The 26,333-nt window shown below is 49.4% G+C and overlaps 2 protein-coding genes across 2 annotated transcripts in view; one reads left to right on the top strand and one right to left on the bottom strand.

The window, feature by feature from the left end:
• Nucleotides 1-23,217, top strand: part of cacna1da (calcium channel, voltage-dependent, L type, alpha 1D subunit, a) — a 72,159-nt gene extending 48,942 nt beyond the window's left edge. Inside the window, exons 30-46 of the mRNA XM_084705635.1 lie at nucleotides 7,116-7,244; nucleotides 7,338-7,403; nucleotides 7,607-7,698; nucleotides 7,933-8,092; nucleotides 8,255-8,382; nucleotides 8,875-8,971; nucleotides 9,391-9,493; nucleotides 9,663-9,764; nucleotides 12,314-12,447; nucleotides 13,878-13,994; nucleotides 14,712-15,094; nucleotides 16,202-16,228; nucleotides 17,706-17,834; nucleotides 18,231-18,397; nucleotides 18,631-18,737; nucleotides 19,071-19,388; nucleotides 19,673-23,217. Coding sequence (XP_084561761.1) covers nucleotides 7,116-7,244; nucleotides 7,338-7,403; nucleotides 7,607-7,698; nucleotides 7,933-8,092; nucleotides 8,255-8,382; nucleotides 8,875-8,971; nucleotides 9,391-9,493; nucleotides 9,663-9,764; nucleotides 12,314-12,447; nucleotides 13,878-13,994; nucleotides 14,712-15,094; nucleotides 16,202-16,228; nucleotides 17,706-17,834; nucleotides 18,231-18,397; nucleotides 18,631-18,737; nucleotides 19,071-19,388; nucleotides 19,673-19,978 — 2,565 coding nt within the window. The 3' untranslated portion in view covers nucleotides 19,979-23,217. The remainder of the gene's footprint in view (nucleotides 1-7,115; nucleotides 7,245-7,337; nucleotides 7,404-7,606; nucleotides 7,699-7,932; nucleotides 8,093-8,254; nucleotides 8,383-8,874; nucleotides 8,972-9,390; nucleotides 9,494-9,662; nucleotides 9,765-12,313; nucleotides 12,448-13,877; nucleotides 13,995-14,711; nucleotides 15,095-16,201; nucleotides 16,229-17,705; nucleotides 17,835-18,230; nucleotides 18,398-18,630; nucleotides 18,738-19,070; nucleotides 19,389-19,672) is intronic.
• Nucleotides 23,218-23,429: 212 nt separating this feature from the next.
• Nucleotides 23,430-25,529, bottom strand: LOC146272390 (parapinopsin-like). The gene is made up of 4 exons (XM_084705634.1): nucleotides 25,190-25,529; nucleotides 24,549-24,877; nucleotides 23,933-24,175; nucleotides 23,430-23,619 (listed from the first exon to the last, which is right to left on the bottom strand). The coding sequence occupies exons 1-4, from the start codon at nucleotides 25,527-25,529 to the stop codon at nucleotides 23,497-23,499; spliced, it is 1,035 nt and encodes a 344-aa protein (XP_084561760.1). The 3' UTR covers nucleotides 23,430-23,496.
• Nucleotides 25,530-26,333: the final 804 nt, after the last annotated feature.

The raw sequence follows: 26,333 nt of genomic DNA, 5'->3' as shown, positions 1-26,333 counted from the left end.
GAGTAAGTTTGTGAAGTGTATATTGTCCACATATTTTATGGATACTCAGATTCAAACTCGGATTGAGTTTTAATTTTACAAAACAGCAAAGGACGCATAAACAATGCAAAACACACAACACACACACACAACACACACACAACACACACACAACACACACACACACAACACACACACATCACAAACATTTAGCCATTTAGTCATTAGTCACAAACACAATAAGAGCTTAAAATCAGTCATCAAAGTGCAGTTATAAATCCATCCCCCTTGGGCCCAAGTTAATCTAGGAATTAATGAAAGAAACCACACGATGAAAGAGTTTCTTGTTACCTGGGGAACCCTGTAACTCCTACCAGAGGGGAACTCATCCAATTAGACAAGAAGATGCGAGGCATCCCCACAATTGGTATATTGTGTTCGTAGAGTCAAGGTCACCCCTCATATCAGCCTAGTCACTGGTCATCGGTTTTGTTCTAAGGCTTCAGTCCAACTGTCACTGTCAGTGTGCTGTCCTGTTGGTCAAGTGATCTGTTTGCCTTCTGAATTAACCAAACACCCTTTTCTTCTACTGTACCATGGCCCTCCCACTTCTAACCATTAACGATGTACGACAAGAACTTGACACTTTCTGTCTGTGTACTGCCTGCCACCGTGCGCGCCCACAATGTGGGCTACACTCCCTCACTAGCACTTTGTTACCTGTTACCATGGTAATCTATAGTCTGGGTGTTGAGTGCCATGAATCCGATTGGTTGTCTAACACTTTTAACTCTTGTTCATTCTGTTTCCATAGAAACTTGTCGAGGCAAGTATGGCAACAATCCAACTCTCTTGTTGCGTGTAAATCTGTTTGGTGACAACTTTATCTTTGGGAACCCCTTTCTCAGTGCTAATGGATTAGGAACTCAATTAGTCATCTAATGTTTTATCGATATGGGCTATGAAAGAACGTTTGTTCCAAGATTATGTCTGATGTAAAGCGAACAGAAGTGTGTTAAAATCTCTGAACTTAACCTAGCTTTGATTTCTTGGATTTGGTAGCGTGTTAGACGTTAGGACATGGTAAAACAGTGGATGACTACTTCTTAAAGCGACCACAACTGTAGTTCTTTCTGCATTGCTGGTTGGGTACTGATTTTACAAGCTAAAACCATACACTAATCAAACTACTAATGTTTCGTACGCCACATAACGAATCATGCAGTTTGCATGCAAAACACAAACATAAAAAATTATGTTTTCGCAGTCATTTTAGTTAATTAAGTGTCATTTTCAGGTTGACGTGAGATTATGTAAAGTATACCGCACCAGGCAGAGCACAAACATACAAACCCAAACGAACAGAGCGTTTCCAGTGACTAGACGTGCTGCAGAAGGTGTTTACATTTAGCAGACGCTCTTATCCAGAGCGACTTACAGTAAGTACAGGGACATTCCCCCCGAGGCAAGTAGGGCGAAGTGCCTTGCCCAAGGACACAATGTCATTTTGCACAGCAGGGAATCGATCCGGCAACCTTCTGATTACTAGCCCGACTCCCTCACCGCTCAGCCACCTGACGGCACTGTAGAGGCAGTGTGCTGTACCCTCTCTACTGTGGCAGCACAGCCCAGGCCTCCTGCCTGCCTCTGCTCCACTTCCTGAGCTGCAGTGTCGTTTCTCTGGAGCCTCCATGCCTCCCTGTGTCTCCACCGTGTGTGCACTCAGCCTGGTCGTGCATGAGGGGCTTCTCCCGAAGGCTGCCGTGGACCTTTCCTCATGTGTTCAATGTTAAACGGATGGTAGATGTTCACGCATGCCTTCTCTGTGTGTGTGTGTGTGTGTGTCTCGGTATTTAGAGAGTGTGTGTGTGTGTGTGGCTGTTGATGTATACATTGTGTGTGTACGTCGTTTGATTTACGGTAATGTTTATCTGATCGGTTCGGTGTGCTGATCTCAGCGTTGTGTTTGTGTGTGTTTGTGGTGGTTTGATGTTGGTTTGACAAGGCCTCTCACAGAGACGTCCTTGCAAAGCGTGGGTCGCCCCTCGTTTCTTTGGTTTAGCTCTCATCGCATGCTGCTGTCTCCCACCCTGCTCTCTCATGGAGCTAGATCACCTAGATCAGACACACCAGCCCCTCGGCTGTTGTCGCCTGATCTAGTACAGATCTCCGCAGCACATTCTCGTTGATTGTGATCGTCAGAGCTTGTCAGAGCCCAGCGAGTTGTTGACCTCCCCAAATGCATGCTGGGAAAAGGTCAGGTGTCCTCCATCTCCCCCCTAACATCGTTACCATGTCAACCCCCCCTCTCCCTCCCTCCATCCCCTCACAGATGGCGTATGGCCACGTCACACCTCCGGTCAGTTCCGCTCAGGGAAACTCTCCCTCCCTGTTTTGTGCAGTGTGACCCTCCTCTCTCGCCCTGCATCCTCCCACACCCCTCCCTCTCTCCCTCCACCTCCAGACAGAACGGCCCTGGAGCTCAGCTGCTGCACCGCCTGCTTACGCTGCACGCTGCAGACATACTGGACACTACAGAACAGGATAGATACTGGACACTACAGTACAGGAGAGATACTGGACACTACAGTACAGGATAGATACTGGACACTACAGTACAGGATAGATACTGGACACTACAGTACAGGATAGATACTGGACACTACAGAACAGGATAGATACTGGACACTACAGAACAGGATAGATACTGGACACTACAGTACAGGATAGATACTGGACACTACAGTACAGGATAGATACTGGACACCAGCCAGAGGTCCTTAGGCCCTCCTGCCCTGCATGCTAGTTTCCCTGCTCCAACACACCTGATTCAAATGAAGGAGTCGTTTATCAGGCTTCCACTGACCTTGACAATGACCCATTCATGTGATTCAGGTGTGTTGGAAGAGGGTAACGTCTAAAACATGCAGGGCAGGGAGGCCCGAGGACCAGGGTTGGGAACCCCTGGTCTAAAACATGCTGGGCAGGGGGTCCCGAGGACCAGGGTTGGTAAAGGCATTACAAGCTTCACTTACTTGTACGATGGTCACCATAGCTGAGGTCGACACATGATAGAAGGACAAAAAGTCAATTCCAGACGTAAATCGTAAAGTATAGCTTTGAGACAGCGCCGCGGAAACGCAACACGCCCTAAATAAACGGGGTTGGGAACAAGTGAAGCGCACAGTCAGTCTGGGTGGATGCGTAACCTCTGTGCCCCCCAGCGCGGGGGTGGGGGGGGTGGGGGGTGGGGTAGGTTCCCTGCTCATGTGTGTGTGTCTGTGTTGAGTGACTGTCTCTGTGTTGTGCTCTGTGTCCCTGTAGTGAGCTCTTACAGCTCCCAGAGGTGCTCAGGTGTAGAGCAGGTGTGTAGGCCTCGCCAGACAGGTGCATGACCCACTGCTCTCTCCTCCACCTCCTCCTCTTCTTCTTCTTCTTCTCTTTTTCTTCCTTCTCCTTGTTTTTCTGCTCTGGTTTTCTTTCTGGATTTTGCTTTGGACTCCCTCTGTCTCTTTCTACTGTTTTTCTTTCTTTTTATTGTCGTTTACTGGACGTTTGAGTTATTCCTCCCTATTTTGGGTCGCCTGTTCTCTTCCTCTGCCTCTCTTCTCATTTGCACTGGACTGTGAGAGCGCCCTCCGGTGGTGTCTCCTTCGCAGGGCACTAACGGCATGCATGGGACGCTGCGATGCTGAACAATTCACCGACGGCTCTTCCTCATGCAACTGTCTTGTCGCGCGCTGGCGTGTGTGTGTGTGTGTGCGTGCGTGTGTGTCTGTGCGCGTGCTCAGTGCTTGTCTGCAACAGGGCGATGCCAAACGCATGCTCCATCCAACGCTGCGGCCAGGGTTACCAAAAGAAGCTTATTCTCCTACATATTTATGTTTTTTGATGCACTTTCATGTCGACGGTGTGAGCGCGTCGCGCGACAGCAGTTGAACGACACCGTGTCTGTCTGGAGTGTGCTGTGTTTCCTGCTCTTGGTCAGCGCCACGCGGAGCCCAGGACGCTGACCCGCTCACTGCTGGGGTTTATTCACACCTGGGTGAAATAGAAAGTAGAAAGAAACCATTTTGAATTAGCTGGAGCTGGATGGAAGCGTGTCCAGTGCAGTCCAGAGGACTTAGCGCCACGTCTAGCTGTGGCCTCCAGCTCGCATTCAAATTAACGGTCAGAATTTGGAACGCTGCCAAACCCAGGTCTGAATCTTGTTCCCGGAGGTTCTAAATCATCCTCACAATACAGGTCGCCACAACTGGACCATTACTCTTACCAGCTGTAACAAATGGTTTCTCTCCTGTTCTGCTACCTTCATATATTTTACCCCCCCGTTCTGCAGTATTTTGTCATTTATTTTCCCTCGAAAAACAGTTTGTTCTGCTCGAGTGCGTCTGTGGTGGTGTTAGGGTTTCTCTGCAGCGGAGGCTGTGATAGAACCACAAATAATGCATGAGAAGTGTAGCAGTAGAAAATCCAGGACCAGGAAGTGTTCACAAGGATACCGCTGTGTGTCGCTGAGGAAACCCAGCCCAGCGAGGTGTTCGACAGAAGCCCCTCTAGCTCCATGTTTGTGCTTGCTGAGGTTGATCACAGCTTAGATGCTTGAGTGTGTCATTCACTTCCTGAGGTTTTAAAGGTGATTTCCAAGGTTACTGAGGACGAAAGAGGGGAGGTCATTCACGCATCGCTTAGCTCACGCGCTGACTACTAATACTGTAATAATACTTCAATAAAATCACAGATCCATTAGTTCACACTCTGCTTGCATCAGGCCTTAATTTGCCATATTCGTCGTAATTACATCATCCATATATTAGAATTCCGATCACTATCATACCGTTGAAACATGCCATTTAAACCGTTAAGAACCATCAGACCACTAAGCGCTAGTATCTCCATTACACAGGGGGGAGTGATAAAGTTGTGTCGTTAGTCTGTAAATGTTCTTGAATTGTCTCAGTGATTTGTCTTCTGTTTGTCAAGTCGTAAACTGCAACGTAAGTCACACGTAGGAGTCTGGTGAAGCCTTCAGAACATGTCTAGAAGCGTTAAGATTCATGTCTGTCTACGACCGTCCTGTAGGTTGTGGTGACGGTGTACGTCAAGTCTGTTCTGTCTCGACACCGCCCTCTCTGTTCCCCCCCTCCCGTCTCAGTGTTGAATAAGTTTCCTTTGAGGTGTTGCGGTCTGGGGAGTGGGAGTCTAGTGGGTGTGCAGTGCAGTGTCGACGGCCGTAGCGAGCCGCTTAGAGACGTGTTGTGTGTTTGGTGTGATGGAGGCCTGCCGGTGGCGGTCACGTTCATAATGAGTCGTTAACGCAGGTGTTTGATTTTAAAGCCCACAGAGGCTCCTCAGGTGGATGAGCAGGGGGTAAGATGATACACCCCTCTCTCTCTCTCTCTCTCTCTCTCTCTCTCTCTCTCTCTCTCTCTCTCTCTCTCTCTCTCTTTCTTTCTTTCTCTCTCTCTCTCTCTCTCTCTCTCTCTCTCTCTCTCTCTCTCTCTCTCTCTCTCTCTTCCCCCACCTCTCTCTCTTTCTCTCTCTCTTTCTCCCTCTCTCTTCCCCCCCCTCTCTCTCTTTCTCTCTTTCTCTCTCTCTTTCTCCATCTCTCTATCTCTCTCTCTTCCCCCCTCTCTCTCTTTCTCTCTTTCTCTCTCTCTTTCTCCATCTCTCTTTCTCTCTCTCTTCCCCCCTCTCTCTCTTTCTCTCTTTCTTTCTCCCTCTCTCTCCCCCCTCTCTCTCTCGCTCTCTCCCCTCCCCCCTCTCTCTTTCTCTCTCTCCATCTCTCCCCCCCCCTCTCTCTCTCTCTCTCCCTCCCGCCCTCTCGCCCCTCTCTCTCTCTCTCTCTCCATCTCTCCCCTCCCCCCCCCCCCCTCTCTCTCTCGCTCTCTCCCCTTCCCCCCCCTCTCTCTCTCGCTCTCTCCCCTCCCCCTCTCTCTTTCTCTCTGTCCATCTCTCCCCTCCCCCCTCTCTCTCTCTCCCTCCCGCCCTCTCGCCCCCCAGCCCTTGGTTTGGATTTGCATTTGTGTTTTTTTTTCTTCTGTCTTTTAGTCCACGACACGTCCTGTCGTCAAAGACATGCCTCTTCTGTAGCATTGTCTCTCATTCTTGTTTTTGACGTTTTCCATTTTCAGAATTTGTACTTGTTTGTGTTGTTAGCTTTTCTTTCATTTTTTCCTTGCATTTTTGTTGAGATGGATTTGTTTGGGTTTGTTTCTCTCTCTGTTTGTTTGCTTATCCTCGTCAAGATTTCGCTCTTCATCTTAACTGTTTGAGGTTATTTTGAAGGTGAGGTGTGTACCTCAAACGTGGCTATGTGTGTGTGTGTGTGTGTCCGGCGGGAGCACTTGATTCGCTCCTCACGTTTGTAGCGTCCACACGACCGCATGGTCTCTATCGCCCCCCCCCCCTCCCTCCTGACAGGTGTGTGGGTCAGTGACCCATGGGATGACCCCCCCTAGGGTCGGGCTGGGGTCACTCCGCTGTGACCTTTGACCCACCGGCCGACCCCCTGAGGGTTGGTCCCACTGTGACTCCGCATGCAGTGACTCTGGACTGAGGGTGCCATGCTTGTTCAGATGATGTCCCTGTCAAGTATGGCCAGGTTTACCTCAGCATGTTCCCTCTCCTCCCCCCTCCCACCAGCCTCCCCCTCCCTCCCTAGTCCCATAGGTCAGAATGGTCAGGAACACTTGGCGGCTGCTTTGGAGTCCGTCCTTACAGATACATATCAGCTCATCTTCACAGCATGGGGGGGGGGTCACTTATTGCCCCCCCCCCCCCACTTCAACGTCACCACAAACTTGACTCCTATTTAGCTGGAACATTTTTCTGACTTCTGTCGGAGGTTCTGCCTTCTTTGTGATTTTAATCATATTTCTAATCTGAAAAACACCCAATCTGGCAATAATCTGACCCGTCTTCTGTTACCGTGTCAACGGTCCAGCAAAGCGAGGTTTTAGGTGACGCCGGGATGCAGAGACTGAGGCGATATGTATCTTACAGTCGGTCTGTCTGCTTCAGTCTAACCTGAGCCGGCCGAAAGCACAGCCAGGCGTCCTGTTAAACCGTCAGTACACAATCTCTCACACACACACACGTCCAGTCCCCTGACGCTGACTCCTCCCCCACGACAGAACACAGAGGACAGCGCTCGCATCTCCATCACCTTCTTCCGTCTCTTCCGAGTCATGCGATTGGTCAAGCTGCTGAGCAGAGGGGAGGGCATCCGCACCCTCCTGTGGACCTTCATCAAGTCCTTCCAGGTGAGCTCCGCTCCTCATTGGATAGTTGCCTCTTCTCAGGACAAGTGCAGGATTCTTATTGGTCTTTGTGCCTGTCTGTCTCTCCTCACCCAGGCTCTGCCATATGTAGCCTTGTTAATAGCCATGCTGTTCTTCATCTACGCTGTGATCGGCATGCAGGTGAGTCTGCCCAACGACTCTCCTCATGACTCACCAAACAGGAAGTGATGTATCGCCAGCAGCATCACAGTTACAAATCATCACCACTTCTGGTTTAATCAAACATCTACGTATCTTTCTCAATACTTTTCAGTTGGCTGGTCGTTGTCGACCATGTATCGGCAAAACACGTGATTCAGTTTTTGCGACGTTTCCTGTTACAGGTGTTTGGGAAGGTCGCCATGGTGGACGGCAGCCAAATCAACAGGAACAACAACTTCCAGACCTTTCCTCAGGCTGTGTTGCTGCTGTTCAGGTGGGTGGAGGGTGATGATGTGTGGAGGGTGGAAGTCAGCGACAGCGTTTTTGCCTTGCTTCTCAAAATGGCAAATCTGTCCCCACACACTTTTTATGAAGAAAATGGTATTTAACAGACGCATCCTCAGTTATAACAAAACAAAAAACGGATCCACCCTCATTTGAAAACCGCCCTACCCTGTTGGCTGGTAACACGGCTGGCTGGCGGTGTTGCGTGTCTCCGTGGCGACAGGTGTGCGACCGGCGAGGCGTGGCAGGACATCATGCTGGCGTGCGTGGGGGGGAAGCTGTGCGACCCCGAGTCAGACTACAACCCAGGAGAGGAGATGACCTGCGGAAGCGGCTTCGCCATCATCTACTTCATCAGCTTCTACATGCTCTGCGCCTTCCTGGTACCCACACACACATACACACACATGCATACACACACACGCACGCATACACACACATGCATACACACACGCACACACACCCCCACATGCACACATGCATACACACATGCATACACACACACACACATGCTGTCTCTAAAGCTTTTGTTTTGGCACTTGTAGATTATCAACTTGTTTGTGGCTGTCATCATGGACAACTTTGACTATCTGACTCGTGATTGGTCCATCCTGGGCCCACATCATTTGGATGAGTTTAAGAGGATCTGGTCAGAGTATGACCCGGAGGCTAAGTAAGTGTTTCTGTCTGAAGAGCTGGGGAGCAGCCAACACAACCCAGTGTCTCAGCCTCTGTGTTTGTCTCCGTGTCAGTCCTGTGTGAGGCTGGACTCTCCTCCTGTTAGCAAGTGTTTGTTGATTAAACTAACAACTCTCCCTGTGGCCCTGCTGGCTAACCCTCCCTCCCTCTCACCCTCCCTCCCTCCCTCTCACCCTCCCTCCCTCCCTCTCACCCTCCCTCCCTCTCACCCCCCTCTCTCCCTCCCTCTCTCCCTCCCTCCCTCTCTCCTTCCCTCTCACCTCCCTCTCACCCCCCTCTCACCCTCCCTCCCTCCCTCTCACCCTCCCTCCCTCTCACCCCCCTCTCTCCCTCCCTCTCTCCCTCCCTCCCTCTCTCCTTCCCTCTCACCTCCCTCTCACCCCCCTCTCACCCTCCCTCCCTCCCTCTCACCCTCCCTCCCTCTCACCCCCCTCTCACCCTCCCTCTCTCCCTCCCTCCCTCACAGGGGCAGGATTAAACATCTGGATGTTGTCACTCTGCTCCGTCGTATTCAGCCTCCTCTGGGATTTGGCAAACTGTGTCCTCATAGAGTGGCCTGCAAGGTAGTCTCTTTAGCCCTCTCTCTATGTCTCTCTCTATGTCTCTCTCTCTCTATGTCTCTCTCTCTCTATGTCTCTCTCTCTCCCTGGCTCTCTTTCCTTGGCTCTCTCTATCTCTCTCCCTGTCTCTCTCTATCTCTCTCTCCCTATCTCTCTCTCTCTCTCTCTCTCTCTCTCTCTCTCTCTCTCTCTGCTCATCATCACAATGTAATTGTCCTCCTATCTCTTCACCTCTGAGAGCCCAGTGTGTTGACGTCCTCTCCCTCCCTCCCTCCCTCCCTCCCTCCCTCCCTCCCTCCCTCCCTCCCTCCCTCCCTCCCTCCCTCCCTCCCTCCCTCCCTCCCTCCCTCCCTCCCTCCCTCCCTCCCTCCCTCCCTCCCTCCCTCCCTCCCTCCCTCCCTCCCTCCCTCCCTGTGCTTCAGAGGCTGGTGGCCATGAACATGCCCCTGAACAGTGACGGCACCGTCATGTTTAATGCCACCCTGTTTGCCCTGGTGCGCACGGCTCTGAAGATCAAAACTGATGGTATGGGACACACACACACAAAACCACACACACATCTATCTACTACTCCACCCTGTCCTGTCTCTCTGATACTATCACAATTCATGAACAAAGCAGACATATGTATATAAATATATATTTTTAAACATGCCAAAGTGGTAGGTATGACGTGTGTGTGTGTTTGCTGCAGGGAACCTGGAGCAGGCCAATGAGGAGCTGCGAGCCGTCATCAAGAAGATCTGGAAGCGAACGAGCATGAAGCTGCTGGATCAAGTGGTGCCCCCTGCTGGTGGTCAGTGGAACTGCATCTGCTGCTGTCATCCACACACATCTCTCTCTCTGCCTCCATGCTCTATCACTCCCTGAGGCTTTCCTTAGCGACGTGCTGTGTGTGTGTGTGTGTGTGTGTGTGTGTGTGTGTGTGTGTGTGTGCGCGTGCGTGTGTGTGTGTGTAAGGCTTGAGGTGTGTAAGTGATGACCTGACTGTGTGTTAGGCTTGCATGGCCTCGTAGACCTCTGTGCCATAGCATGCTACTGTATGTCTCTCCTACTAAATGATCTGTCTCTTCCTCCTATCTCTCTCTCTATCTCGCACCCCTCACCCTCTCGCTCTGTTCCTCTCTCTTCCTCTCTCTCTCTCTCTTCCTCTCTCTCTCTCTCTCTCTCTCTCTCTCTCTCTCTCTCTATCTCTATCTCGCCCCCCTCACCCTCTCGCTCTGTTCCTCTCTCTTCCTCTCTCTCTCTCTCTCTCTCTCTCTCTCTCTCTCTCTCTCTCTCTCTCTCTCTCTCTCTCTCTCTCTCTCTCTCTCTCTCTCTCTCTCTCTCTCTCGCCCCCCTCACCCTCTCGCTCTGTTCCTCTCTCTTCCTCTCTCTCTCTCTCTCTCTCTCTCTCTCTCTCTCTCTCTCTCTCTCTCTCTCTATCTCGCCCCCCTCACCCTCTCGCTCTGTTCCTCTCTCTTCCTCTCTCTCTCTCTCTCTCTCTCTCTCTCTCTCTCTCTCTCTCTCTCTCTATCTCGCCCCCCTCACCCTCTCGCTCTGTTCCTCTCTCTTCCTCTCTCTCTCTCTCTCTCTCTCTCTCTCTCTCTCTCTCTCTCTATCTCGCCCCCCTCACCCTCTCACTCTGTTCCTCTCTCTTCCTCTCTCTCTCTCTCTCTCTCTCTCTCTCTCTCTCTCTCTCTCTCTCTCTCTCTCTCTCTCTCTCTCTCTATCTCGCCCCCCTCACCCTCTCGCTCTGTTCCTCTCTCTTCCTCTCTCTCTCTCTCTCTCTCTCTCTCTCTCTCTCTCTCTCTCTCTCTCTCTCTCTCTTGCCCCCCCTCACCCTCTCGCTCTGTTCCTCTCTCTCTCTCTCTCTCTCTCTCTCTCTCTCTCTCTATCTCGCCCCCCTCACCCTCTCGCTCTGTTCCTCTCTCTTCCTCTCTCTCTCTCTCTCTCTCTCGCCCCCCTCACCCTCTCGCTCTGTTTCTCTCTCTTCCTCACTCTCTCACAGTTTCTCCGCTTGAGCTTTTCCACAGCGTCTGTTCCTATTAATGTATATCTGTGTTAATCAACAACAACAAAATACTATCAAGTACTTCGGAATATTCTGAAGCAGTTCTGTTTTAGGCTGGTGGCATGGAACTAGTGTTGCCTCTTCTCTCCGATCTCTGTCCCCGTTGAACTTGTTTAAAGTGACCCAGACCCCTGCTTCACAATCATTCTCACACGCACACACACTCTGACACACTCTGACACACGCACACTCTGACACACACACTGACACACACACACACACACAGACACACACACACACACACACACATGCACACTCAAGCTTTATCATCTCACACATAATTCCTCCTCCCTCTATAAGGGATGACTCTGCCCTCTCTGACACGCCCACTAACTCCTCTCCAAGCAGCCAGAAGCAACGCCAACACTAATGTACCCACTTGTGTGCAAACTGGAGTTCTGCTTGCTTGCATGTGCTGACTCGTCCAAACTAAACCTGAAAGTTCCTCCGTTGTTCTCGAGGCCTAACCAATCAATCACCCCCTCTGGTGTGCATCACAACAGCATGAAAGGAGACATCCAACCTTCCAGGAAGCAGACCTTTTGGTCTCCTCCTTCTCTATCTCTCTCTCTCTCTTTCTCTCTGTTTATCTCTCTATCTCTCACTCTCTGTTTCTCTCTCTGTAATGGAGGTTGGATTATGTTAGGGAAAGCTCTGAGGACAAGGTTGTTAAGGCTTCTGAGCATCTCACCTTCAGCAGAAGTCAGGTCTAGCTAGACCTCTGTGTCTGAGGTGTGTCATTCAGAGGCACTGGTAGATAGATCTACCTCCCTAGAATGTTCTGGAATATCAGCTCTCTCAGAGCCACAGACATGTCGTGTGACGTGTGAGGATTGAGGTACAGTATATACACCATCAAGATGGATGTATATCTTAACTATTCCACTTTTTTCAAATAATGCTTATCCGTTGGCCTGACTGTTACTGTAGTAGCAGCAACGTTGGTCCAGAATAACCGTGTTATTGTGAAAACTGTAATTAGGTTGAAGTTTGAGTATTTCAGTAAAACCTCATCAGTACTCAGTAATACTCAAGTAGTGTTTTTGTAGCGTTTAATTAATCATATTTGTATTTTCAAAATATTCCAATTTAATTTCAATATTACATCTTGGAGTAGTTAATTTTCAGTAGTAATACAGTACTAATTCTTTAGTATTTCAGTAACAACCCAGTATTATTTCAGTAGTGTTCTGGCAGTATTTGAGGGAGTAGACTCGGGAAGACTCTATTTCCCAGGGTGCTGTGCGGTGGCGTGCTGACACAGGAAGCGTTTGTGTGGTCTGTTCACTCAGATGATGAGGTAACCGTGGGGAAGTTCTATGCCACCTTCCTGATACAGGACTACTTTAGGAAATTCAAGAAACGTAAAGAGGAGGGGCTGGTGGGCGTGCACGCCTCGGAGAACAACACGGCCATCGCCCTGCAGGTGAGTGCACCTGTGTGTGTGTGGACCTGTGTGTGTGTGTGTGTGTGTGTGTGGACCTGTGTGTGTGGACCTGTGTGTGTGTGTGTGTGTGGACCTGTGTGTGTGGACCTGTGTGTGTGTGTGTGTGTGTGTGTGTGTGTGTGTGTGTGTGTGTGTGTGTGTGTGTGGACCTGTGTGTGGAACTGTGTGCGTGTGTGTGTGTGTGTGTGTGTGTGTGTGTGTGTGTGTGTGTGTGTGTGTGTGTGTGTGTGTGTGCGTGCGTGCGTGTGTGTGTGTGTGCGTGCGTGTTAGATAAAAAGTGTGGATAAAAGGGGGTCGGAAATATCCTAAATAATTGTAGTCAATATAATTCATTTCTGTCATGTGTCTTACTGTGGAGATATCACTTTCTGTGCTAATGTTGTGGTTTATGATTCAGCAGGTCAGTTCATGATCAAACCCCCCCCCCCTCAGACAGGACTCAGTTGTAATAGTGGTGTACAGTATGCTGTTGTTTGGGAACCCTGTGCATCCAGATGTTATTCCTATATCTAGAGGGTCTATGTAATATATAGTGCATGTGGAACTTGTGTAGTGTGTGTGTGTGTGCCTCACTGTGTGTGGACAGTAATCATGTAGAGTCTGGTTCTCTCTCTCCACCCACCACTGTCATTAGATGTCCCCATGTTCCACCCATCCCTCCATCGATCAGGTCAAACAGCTTGTTTCTGTTTCCATGTGACTGAGCTTGAAGGTGCTGCCTGTGACATTTGTGAATCCAAATTGTCGATTCTTTTTGTAAATCTTCGTCTTTTTGGGGTCCACGTTGAAACCGTGACTCTCATTTGGTCACAAAGTTCTAGGTTATTGATGTAGCACCATTTTTTTTTCAATTTGTAAAACCTTTTTTAATTAGTACATTCTATTTAAACGTATAGAAATGCATAGATTTTATTGGCAGCCCACAATGTTACACTCTGCACCTTTAAACTGTTCTTGTTGACAGTAATAGTCCTCTATCTGTCTGTACCCTTTTGCCATTCGGACACGTGCTCATAGGGTGTGGACTATGAGCGTAATCTAACCATTCAGTACGCACATACAAGGTTTTCTTTTAAACGGTTTTACAAAGCAGATCTAAAGATGACACCCACTGATACTGTAATACCAAGGCCCATTGAAAAGGGCCCTGTTGTCTGTCTCTTATGAATGTTCTCATCTCTCATAGTCTGTCTAGCATTGTTAACGTCTACTTCTACGTCAACCAGCAGAGGATGTGTGCTCTGATTGTGTGCTCTGATTGTGTGTGTGTGTGTGTGTGTGTGTGTGCATGTGTTTGTATCTGCTTGTGTGTGTGTGTGTGTGACGACAGGTGTGTGATTGCGAGAGACTTCTTGACTTGAAGGAGACTCTCCTTCCAGCCCTTAGCCCTTCTATTGTCATGGTTACAGGCTGGCCTTCGCACACTTCATGATATTGGGCCGGAAATTCGCCGAGCGATATCATGTGACCTGCAAGATGACGAGCTAGTAGACTTTATCCCAGGGGAAGACGAGGAAATTTATAGGGTAACTGATTCTATATTACATGTCTGAGAGGGTAAATCTCCTGTGTTGTCTTTCACATGAATTAGTATTGATAATACCACGGTTCATCACATATTATATAAAGAGTTATCGCTAATGGCAACATATACATACTGCAGGTAAACAGGGAACTGCTCTTCACTATACAGTAAACCTCACATGTTTAAAATTGTATTGTGGTAACTTTTGTGGAAACTGATTACATCAAACTATTTAAGTAATTGATGCTATTTCTTTTATGAAATAGTAATTCATACTGTTTATTAATTATTCATGTGTTCTTCATTATTTACTTAATAGATTAATTAGCTTTATGTAATCAGTTTCCATAAATGTTTATTTTTGTAAACCTAATATCAGGATTTACAGTGGAGAGTGGATGTACTCAGCCTTGTAATAATAGGCAGTTAAAACATCTTTTATTTGCAGTTTTAATTTTTACCCCACATTTCAGTTGAGACCTACAAGCGAGAGTTAGTGCTGCCATTTCACTCACATAACATCACAAGCCATGAACCAGCTTGTCAAATTATTTTCCCGCCCATTCGATTTCTGAAAAGAGAGAAATACAGCAGCGAATACTCACACCCCCCCCCCCGACCATGTCAGCTGACCAGCCCTCATCTCACATCAGCCAATCAGCTCTCTGATTCGAAACCCCCGTGAACTTTTGACCCCGGAACGTTCCCTTCCCCGCAGCGTAACGGCGGCCTGTTCGGTAACCACGTCAACCACATGAACGGAGACCACAGGCGCTTGTCGCACCAGACCAACGCCACCCAGCGCCCCCTCCAGGTGCAGCCCCCTCCCCACTACGCCCACATGGAGCAGCCAGTGGGCAGGCTGTGCCGGGCCAATGCCATGTCCCAGCCCAACCACCACCACCACCACCACCACAACTCCTCCTACGGCAAGTCTCCCAAGTCCACCAACATCAACCTCAACAACGCCAACAAGTCCAGCCTGCCCAACGGCGGGCACCGCCGCTACTACGAGCACGCGCCGCCCGCCAACGGTTACCCAGGACACCGCGGCGGTTACTACGACTACGACAAGCCGCCCCGGACGCCACAGGGACAAAGGTGACCTCACGCTGACCCCTCGGCCGTCTCTTGGGTCGTGTGTGTGATGAGTGGTTGGAGCCAGGGGTGTGTGTGTGTGTGTCTGTGTGTGTGTTTGTGTGTGTGTGCGTGCAGGGGGGAGTGTTGTGGGTTGTGGGGGTGTGTTTTGAAGCTTCAAGCTTCCCACGATAACAAATGTGTCAAAATGAAACTCCTCCTCCACCGCCCCCCCCCTGTCTGTCCACCCAGGGGACCCTCGTCCAAGTCCCCGCCCCCCCCATACAGCAGTCCCCCCCCCCCCCATACAGCAGTCTCCTGTCCTGTATGGGGTCACCACATGAGGCTTTGTCACCACATGAGGCTTAGACACATCAGAACTCCTGGGCTTCTTTAGCATGTTTACCATGTTACGGCACCATAGACGCCATAGGAGCTATTGTGTGTTCCATGATAGATATCCCCCCTCTAACACAGGAATCAGCTTCCCTCTTCAAACCTCCCTCGTCACTGGCATCATAGCTCCCGTGCCTTGAACTGACCAATCACAAGCTCCATTTTACAACCGACCAATCACAAGCTCTATTCTTACACCTGACCGAAAGCGCTCTTTCTTTATTTTAACCACCAACAGTTCGTTCTCATATCTGACTGTCTTTGGACCTCATTTCACAAGTGGTCAAATGCCTTCATTTGATGTGACGGATTCATCCCTTATTTTGATGTACTGTAGTTGTGGGGTTGACTGCTTTTTCGTTTCTGTCCAATCAGGAAAGACTACATTATGTAGATTTACATTTTATATATATTGAGTGTTTTTTATGTACAGTATGTTTTGATCTCAGATGAGATCTTATGTAAGTATATTTCAAACTGCAGTTGAACTGGAATCGCCCCACAGCTATAATACACACATCCTACCAGCTCTATCCTCTTTCTTCAGCTATACATATATAACAATACTGTATATATCCTTCATATACTGTATGAGGCGTGTATATATATATATATATATATATATATATGTCACCTTCCTCCCCTCCCCACTTTTTCTCTCTGTTCTCCTCCTCCCTTTCTCCTACCTAACCAAAATGCTTTCTCTCAACCCATCCCCTCTGCTCTCTCGGACAGAAGGCGCTACTATGAAACCTATGTTAGGTACGTCCCACCTCCCCAGGTTACAGCTGGGCCCGCGCGTGTCCCTGTCGCGGGGTGAACACGGCTCTGTTTGCTGGTTCTTTCTGTCTTGACCTCGTCTGAAGCTGCATCCCTGCTGTGCTGTCGGTCCGTGTCAGAGCTGGCTACTCATCTCTCCCCCTCATCCCTCATCCCTCCCTCAGCCTGCTCTCTCACACAACCTGGACGGTTGGAGAGGAACTGAGAGAGAGTGGGGGAGAGAGGGAGGGAGGGTGAGAGAGAAATGGAGAGAGAGGGAGGGAGGGTGAGAGAGAAATGGAGAGAGAGGGAGGGAGGGTGAGAGAGAAATGGAGAGAAAGGGAGGGAGGGTGAGAGAGAAATGGAGAGAGAGGGAGGGAGGGTGAGAGAGAGATGGAGAGAGAGGGAGGGAGGGTGAGAGAGAAATGGAGAGAAAGGGAGGGAGGGTGAGAGAGAAATGGAGAGAGAGGGAGGGAGGGTGAGAGAGAGATGGAGAGAGGTGTAAAGATGGAGAGACTGGGAGAAACTGAGAGAGGGGGAGAGATGGAGAGAGAGAGGGAGGGAGGGGGAGAGAGAGAGATAAACTGAGAGAGGGGGAGAGATGGAGAGAGAGAGGGAGGGAGGGGGAGAGAGATAAACTGAGAGATGGAGAGAGAGAGGGAGGGAGAGTGAGAGGGAAAGAGGGAAGGAGGGAGAGAGATGGAGAGAGGGGGAAGGAGAGATCAATAGTTGGAGATGGAGATAAAGAGAGAGAAAGAAGGAAAGGAGGAAGGAAGGGAGGAGAGGGAGGGAGGGAGGGGGAGGCCTGACTGACCAGACACCCAGACCAGTCTTGCTATGTGCATGTGTCAGCTTGGAAGCTAGAGCAGCAATGACTCTGAGAGCTGATGCCCTTGCCTTGCCTTGGCTTGAGGGACTCTTTAATCCTTGGAAATGTCTTGGGACGTTACCCATCACCCCTATCTACCCCTATCTACCCCTGTCTACCCCTGTCTACCCCTATCTACCCCTATCTATCCTGACCAGTAATCCATAAAAGCAGTTTGGTCTCCCTCTGCTATGTTGATCAAATGGGTGTCTGCCTGATATAAGACTGAATGACTGGCGTCTGTTATTTTGTCTTGAGAGCGTTTGTTGTGGAGTGAATCTCTTTGTTTGACCTGGCTGACTGCTTCCGTCCCACCTGTTGTATTGAGAAGGCTTATTTATTTTATATTTAATTTATTTTTTAAATGGGCCCTTTTTTGAATTTTCAGTTTGAATCTTTATTCATCCAGGTAAAGTCTCACTGAGATTACAACATGTCCTCTCCAGAGAGACCTGGTATACGAGTGGGGTTGTGTTTCAACGCTGCCCCCTGGAGGCTCACATCTGCATGGCAGTGCATGGCCTTGTCCCCCAGCCCTCCCACCCCCTCAACCAGCACTGCCTCCCCGCAGTGTTCCTCCCCCTCTAACCTCTGACCCCTGACCCCTCCCAGGGGCCACGGGGCAGACAGACGCCACCCCACTATCCGGCGCGAGGAGGAGTTTGACGAGGACCGCTGCTCTGGCGAGTACTACAGCGGGGAGGAGCTGTACGAGGACGACAGCATGCTGTCAGGAGACAGGTACCTCCCTCTATACCAGGGCCCTGGCTTCTCTTTAGACAGGCTAGATGTGTTTGTGAGGTTTATCCCACACCGGAACCAATCTCATCCTGGGCCAGTGATACAGTAGTGTGGTAGAATGTCATGTGTAGTATGTTAGCGTGTAGGATTGTGGTATGTATAATGTGTGATGGTAGGGTAGAATGTTAGTATGTATCATAGCAGCTTATAGTGTGTAGTATGTAGTGAGTAGGGTAGTATGGAGTAGGGTAGTGTAGCCAATGTGCTGCGGTGGAACCCAGGGTTGCGGTAGGATGTGTGTGTGCTGACGATGTAGCTCTCGTCTCCGTGACGACGACGTAGCTGGCGTTTCCGTGACAGCTGCATGTCACAGTGGTCCTCTGTGCCCCCCTCCAGGAGGTCCTATAAGGAATGTCTCGATAGGTACCAGACCAGCGACACAGAGTACGAGACGCCCCGGGGATACCACCACCCCGACAGTTACTACGACGACGACGAGCAGCCCCTCTACCACGACCCCCGGAGGTCGCCCAAGAGAAGACGACTGCCTGCCACTCCTCAAGGTGAACTCCATGTCCCAGCATGCACCTTAGCCCCTGGGACTGGGGAGTACACCGGCCCATGGAGGTCTACTGTAATCCTGGAGATTGAAGTCACCCCAGTCATGGTCCTAAGTGATCTTGCGTGTGTTTGCGCCCTCTAGTGGGCAGACTGTTTGGTGTTCCGTGCATGGATAGTCACACTCACTGCTGTCCCCCATCCTCCTGCATCCCCGGCCTCCTCCCCTCCCCCTCAGATCACAGGAGGCCCTCCTTCAACTTTGAGTGTCTGCGCAGACAGGGCAGCCAGGATGAGCTGCCTCACCAACGCACCGCTCTCCCCCTGCACCTCATGCAGCACCAGGTAACACACACCTCATGCAGCACCAGGTAACACACACCTCATGCAGCACCAGGTAACACACCTCATGCAGCACCAGGTAACACACCTCATGCAGCACCAGCTAACACACACCTCATGCAGCACCAGCTAACACACACCTCATGCAGCACCAGCTAACACACACCTCATGCAGCACCAGGTAACACACACCTCATGCAGCACCAGGTAACACACACAGATATTCCAGTCCCTGACTGGAATATATTTTCCCCCAACTCCTCTAACCGCCCACCAGTATCAGAGATAAGCCTCCATACCGCACAAGCAGGACGCAAACGTCTCCCCGTCTCCTAGGTGATGGCGGTGGCTGGGTTGGACTCGAGCCGAGCCCACCGCCTCTCCCCCACCCGCTCCACCCGCTCCTGGGCCACGCCCCCGGCCACGCCGGCCAGTAAGGAGCAGTCGCCCTTCTACACGCCGCTGATCCGTGTGGAGCGCTTGCGGCGGGAGAGCGGGGGCAGCGGCCCGGCGGCGGTGAGGAAAAGCTCGTGGTACACGGATGACCCGGACGCCAGACACCCCTACTCACCCCTACACCTGCAGGTGCCGCCAGAGTTCCGCAACCACCAGTACCTCCAGAAAAGAGGCAGCGCTACCAGTCTGGTGGAGGCGGTGAGTCAGGGGGAGGGAGGGGGTTAGGAGGTAAGTCAGGGGGAAGAAGTGAGTCGGGGGAGGGAGAGGGTTAAGGGTGTGGAGGTAAGTCAGGGGGAGGAAGTGAGTCAGGGGTGGAGGGAGGGGGTTAGGGGTGAGGAGGTAAGTCGGGGAGGAAGTGAGTCGGGGGAGGGAAAGGGGGGGTAGATGTTGAAGAGAGGGGGAGAGAGCTAGTAACTATAACCGTGTTAATAACACCAGTCGTGGTCTGCACCCCCCAACCCCCCCCCCGTACCGCGGAGCAGGTGTTGATATCTGAGGGTCTCGGCCGATACGCCACGGACCCCAAGTTCGTGGCCGCCACCAAGCATGAGATTGCCGACGCCTGCGAGATGACCATCGACGAGATGGAGAGCGCCGCCAGCCACCTGCTCAACGGCGGCGTGGCTCCCGCCCTTAACGGCGTCACCGTGTTCCCCGTGCTGGCGGCGCCAGACTACGACGCCCAGGACCCCACGGCCAGCTACAGCGACGAGGAGCCGGAGGCGGAGCCTCGCGCCCTGTACGAGGAGGACCTGGCAGACGAGATGATCTGCATCACGACTTTATAGCGTTAGCTGGCTAACGGATGCTAGCTAACTGACTATGGTGCACGTCGCAGACAGGTGTTGTAGATGGATAATACAGAGAAATGCATCTATTGGCTCACAAACCAAAAGAAGTGCCTTTTTTACCTGGGAGGAAATAAAAAGGCACCTAGCATAAGAGAGACGCAATGGCCCCGCCCACTCACGAATACACCAACTGCCAGGATGGAAAGGGATGTCTGTCAATCACGGAGCCAGGCACCGCTATTGGTGCTGGGAAACCATGTCCCACCCCTCTCCCCCCCAGCCCCACCTCCACAACCCTGGCTGGTCCGTTGATGACGTGCAAAGTTTGACCCCAGCCAATGACAGATGAGGACAACAGCGTGCCATGGACCTATCGGCAGTTACGTGAGCTACTTGGGGGCGGGTCTCTAAGGGTGATGACAATCAGATGTACGATGTCATTACCATGGTCACTTTATTAAGGTTTTTTGGCATATCATGCAAGTTTTCAATGCAACAGTAGACAGGCATGTTTCCCCGCCCCCCAAAGCCTGGAGAGCCTTTAGCTTGACTCCTCCCCTTCCAGTCTCAAGAGCAGATCATGAAGTGTGGCAGTAGGCACGTCACAACAGGAAGAGCAACAATTGGCATGCACCAGTATATGCAGGAGATGTCACTCATAGTTATAGCATTATCAAAAGTGGAAGTTCTTCGAATACGCTTGGAGATGCACAAGCAGGCAGGTTATTTTTAATTTTAGAATAGCCTGGTTAATATTTCATAGTAGATACGCTGTACATTAATTGTATTATATAACAAAATGTATACAATTATACAAAAAAAAACTTTGTAAAGAGATGTTCTATATTTTGTAATTATGTACTATTTGAAAGAATATCAGCAATACAGACCCTAACGAATCCTATTATGTTACGAAAGTGGATTTGCGTTATTTTGTTTTTAGGTACGATATACGATCATTTTTATTTGCTTTTTTCTCTTTTATTTCTTTTCGTTCATATGCACCCTTGGTTTGTCTGTGAGGGCAGCGTTTTTTCGGTTGTGCAACACAACTGCACAAGATATGCAAAAGTATTTGTTATTGTTTAACGAGCATAGTGTCACACACACAAAGTTTTTTGAACACGTTATTTCACCAAACTAATGCCAGTTCTGCAAGGTTCAACCCCTCTTCTAAAGACAGAGAAAAGCTGGAAAGCAAGCTGAAAGCCCAAACTCTTCTGAGATGAGGTGCGTTTGGTTCGGAGCCCTGGGCTGTGCCGAGGAGGTGCCCAAGAAGCAGTGACAAGTGTGATGTGTTTTAAAACGATGCTAAATTAGTTGATTTCCACATGTGACTTGGGTTCAATTGGTCCCGACTCAAAATACCTTTCTGCTGCTGACATCGGGAAACAAAATCTACGTTAAATGACAGAGAGGAACCGAGGCCTCCGGTTCTCCTTCTCCTGTAGAAGCCTGGGGGGGTTCTCACGCGTAGAAAACACACACCCTGCTGGTGTGACTCCACCCACCCTCTGAACCGGATCTTCCTAATCACTCAGCCTTCACGTCGTCCTCGTGTGCGAGGTGTTTGAGATCGGGCCCTCGAGGGCCAGTGACACATCAGGGCTGTCCGCCCGCAGGCTAGACACCAACCCCCCCCCCCCCCCTCCCGGCGCAGCGCCTTCCTGTGTCCCCGACACCCGACAAGCCTGCAGGGTCTGGTGTCGTAGCTGAGGAGAGGCTAAGCAATACAAGCACCCCCCCCCCCCAAACCCCTCCACGTCTCCCTCTGACTCTCAGCACCTTGGGTCCCTGCATCCAGTATATCTCCGGGGCACCGGGGAAGGGCAAGTCAACATATCAGCGTCTCTGTCTGTCTGCAGTGTCTCCCATCCAGCGCTGGTGAAATATGTGTCGGTAGAAGCGCCCTTGGACTCCTGTCTGGGATCACGGGTGGATTCGTGCTGGAGTTGATTCTGGTACTGGGTCTAGGGGCAGTTTCAACTCGGAGTATCGCTTGTACTAAATGGCTCAGTACAATTCATAAACTCCCTTGTTGCCATTGACTGTAATGTAGAATTTAATAATGTAAATGCGTCACAAGAGTGAAACAGTAGATGTTGAATACTAGGATGTTGGCTCTTCCAGGTACTGGAAGAGGTTAGCACAGATGATGTGTCAGTTACAAGACCTATGGGTTCTGTAGTCCATGAGTGTTTGATTTGTAGTTCATGAGTGCTCCGCGCTCAGTCAACCGAATACTGTCATGAAAATGTAGGTTTTCCTATTTGTGTGCACATTGAAAGGGCTCTTTGAATTGTTTGTGAGTAAACAAAATGTTTTCTGGTTCTTTTCTTGTTGATAACTATGACGTGAAAAGGACCAATGCGTATTCCAGGCACATTGTTCTATTCGTAGCAATTACTGATAAACTGAAGATATGCATTATTTTGTAAAACACTTTTAAGAAGATGTTGAACTAAAGATAAAAACCAACTTACTTTTACCTCATGTCAGGGATTCCTGAAGAAAAAAAGAAAAGAAAAAATGATTTGGTTCATTCTATACCAATGGAATTTAAATATTAGCACATAGCTGTTTGTCTTTGCACAAGTAACTGTATAGTGATTTTATTTCTCCCTTTTCTATACAGATTTTTGTGTATTAAGGTGAGACATTTTTGTACTTTTTTGTGGCCGTGTGTATGGTTTAGTGAACTATATATTTGTCATTCCCACCTCACCTTACAATGCTGGGACTGAAAGAATATTAAAAGAAAGGAAAAATAGAATAAAACATTTTCAAGGTGCACTGTTCCTCTGTTAGCGGGTAAAAAAAAAAGCAAGAAATTGTAAAGTACCAGTTTACAGAGAAACGCCTGTTGATTTAAACATTTTGATTTGTTTTCATCATCTTGTTATAATTATTATGATTACTATTACTGCTATTAATGTTCTTAAATATGTATTAAGATAAAAGATCATGTAAAATATGTACAAACCTATGGAAAGACCCATGGTAATGTTCTATACTTGAAAGTCTTGATATTGCTCTGTAATGTTTTTATTCAGTAAAGATGATTTCTCTTAGTAGCAAATGCTTTAATATATATATATATATATATAACCCTCTAGGTTTTGTATCAATACATTTTTTGTATTTTTCCATTTTATTTTGGCCTTGAATTTATTTGAATCAATACTGATATTTTATTTTCTAATGATTATTACTGAATAAACTTACACTTAAATTCAGTTCCTCGAGAGTTTTTCATCCATAACAGTAATTAGTAAATAGACAGTTAAAACTACTTTTTACTGTTTACCAACAGTTCCTTGATGTAAACGTTACATTCTAATTAAAATCAAGCCCAAACATCATATTGTATCACAAAACAATGTGTCACTGCTGTATTAACAATTAATAATGACAAACAAAACTCATCTAATAATGAGGTCCGTAAGGTGATCAAAAGTTTAACAGTTGACTAATGTGTTCAAAGTACCAACAATATCTGTAAATATTTCTGCATTTCACTTGGGTGAGACTCTGTTGTTGGTCGTCCCCACCATGATGGTAGTCTGGTTCTCTTCCTCTTCTTCTGAGGCCCATGGGTTCTGCCCACACAGCAGGAAGGGCACCGCATAGCTCCTGAACTGGGGAGGAAGACAAGTCAGCTGCATCTCATCCAGGAAGTGACTTCTAGAAATCCAATGTCTTTGGTCGCCACCGGGGGGCGCCAGGTCCTTAATGAAACTGCATCGTGAAACCTCTCAGTAGTTCTACAGTGTAACACAAACGTTAATAATAAAGGTAAAGTGGCAATCTTTATGCTGAATATATTTAATTTCTTATAATCTATATCGAATTTACATCTTTCATTGTCGTGTATTTCCTCACTAGCTGTGGGTAAAAGCGTCTGTTTAACGAATAAAACGTATCTATGAGAGAGGCTCATCCCCTTCCTACCTGCTTGTTGAGGAAGATGTAGATGAGAGGGTTGTAGACGGTGCTGCTCTTGGCCAGGTAGACGGGCACCGTGCCGACCAGGGGACTGATGCTCACGTCAGGGTTGTGAACGACCAGGAGGGCGAGGCTGGCGTAGGGCAGCCAGCAGCCCAGGAAGGTGAGCACCATGAGGACCACCATCCGGGCCACCCTGGCCTCGGACCGGGCTGCTGCTCCGCCCTCCATGAAGCCCATCTTGGAGACCTGGGAAACAATTCATGGAGGAGCCATTACACCCAGAGGATGTGACATAAGTAAACACGGGTAAACGGTGCACTCTGGGTAGTTTCTATTCTGTTTAGCGATTCATGTCAGATTATGCTTAGTGACAGACACCTGGACACCCACATATATAAACCCATGCCACTCATTTACATCAAGATCAAACTGAACACGTTCGAGTAAAGACCCTGTCAGGCAAATGATAGATGAGAGCTCTTTGTAAAGCCCTCTGGGACACTGCTTGTAAAAAAAAATTTTTTTTAAACATCCACACAAATACAGTTTGTTTCGATTTGATGAACGATTAACCCTGTATTTGACCAGGGTCACCTGAGAATCCCTCAGCAGCACCCACCTGACGCAGGGTCCACAGCAGCTTGGCATAGGAGCCCAGGATGAGGGCAAAGGGGATGGCGAAGCAGAGGGCGAAGTAACACAGGATGTAGGAGACGTTTCTGGGATCCCGGCTCTGCCAGTCGGGCGCACAGGAAGTCCCCACCCCCTCCAGCTCGTAGCGACCCCACCCGAAAAGGGGCGGGGTGTTCCACCCGAGCGCCCACAGCCAACACCAGGCCACGCCCCCAGCAGCGTGTTTGGTCTGGAAGCTGATCTGGCCCAGGGGTTTGCACACCACGAACATCCTCTCCACTGCGATCAGTGCTACCGTGCAGAGAGAGGTGATACCTGTGGTAAGGACAGACAAAAACACTTCATTGAAGGTCTGGATGTCAAGGAATAATACTTGGCTGTTCAGAGACCAAGTTGATAAGAAAAATAACTTTACATGTTTTTGTTTTTTTTAAGGACCCCAAATTAAACTTGAACGCACTCCTGATTATAGCCCAACAATTTTTGTGGAAACATTTTCTTACCACAAAATTAGTACAGCTGTTACCCATTTTTGTTAATCTAAGATTTAAAGCAATCCTATATATTTTGCGCAAACTATTCCCTCACGTTCACAGTTCAGCAAATCATCTCCTCCGGTTCACTCACCAAACAGCCCGACGGCAAACCCCTCCATCACACAGCCTACCCTGCCCATGGAGAAGTAGCCCACCGCGTTGTTGACCACGGAGAGCACCCCTCCCGTCAGTGCTGCGCCCAGGTCGGCCACAGCCATGTTCACCAGCGCGTAGTTCAGCGGCTGCCTCAGCTGCCTGTGCATCAGCGTCACCACGATCACCGTGGCGTTCAGGATGATGGCCGGACCGGTGAAGATTGCCATGACAAAGGCCAGGGCGATGAACCCCGCTCGGGACAGGGGCGGCGCGCCCTCCGGGGGCTCTAGGTAGGCGGAGGCGTTGGGCAGGGAGGCAGAGTCATGGGGAGACATGGAGACACAGGAGACAGGACACCGCCGCACTGACTGTCTGACTGGCTCTCCCCTCTACTCTCTGTGGGGTCGGAGAGTGCCATGTGAAAGCTTAGAGGACACAAGTCTGGAAGTAAGTCCTTCAAATCCCCACTATAAATTAAGTAATTCCACCACAGGTGATGATCCTTGTTCCACCCCCCACCCCTCTCCTCCTTCCTTCCTCACCGGGCCCCATCCCTGATTGCTGAGGTCCTAAATAGGATGTCTCCCATGTGGATGTGTACAGTTAAGAGTGTAAATCTGACAGCCCCCCCATACACACACACACATATGCCCCCCCGAGATTTTACCTTAGACGTGTCACTGCAGGGAGTAGAGATTTGGTGGACATGGTCACCAAAGGTCAAGCTTTGTGTCCACCTGTCACAACAGAATTAAAGGGTAAATCTCCTCCTCTTTCTCACTCCCCTCTCTTTCCCTCTCTTTCATCACTGGAGGTCAGGGAAAGTTTAGAGAGTCCAGGTCAATCTTAGGAGAGACAGTGAGACATCAGGTCACCGTTCCTGCAGTCTTTCCCTGTCCCCGAGTCCCATCAGCTGAAACCACTCTCATGTTAGCGTACGGTTTATTGATCTATATCGATACAGTTACAGTCGCATTCATGAGGTCATTTTATTGCGATCTCACACCAGGCAATCTTTTGTCCGGAAGGCCTTAGCCTGGGTACAGAAACCAGTAAGAGGCTTTATAATCCCTTATCTGTTCATTCAATATTTACACACAGTACTCCTGGTCTATATTTACACACAGTAGTATTTGTCT

This window comes from Hypomesus nipponensis, chromosome 9 (genome assembly GCF_054491055.1).
Source record: "Hypomesus nipponensis isolate SF chromosome 9, ASM5449105v1, whole genome shotgun sequence".
Classification (NCBI taxonomy): Eukaryota; Metazoa; Chordata; class Actinopteri; order Osmeriformes; family Osmeridae; genus Hypomesus; species Hypomesus nipponensis.
This window is presented reverse-complemented; position numbering and strand designations above follow the sequence as displayed.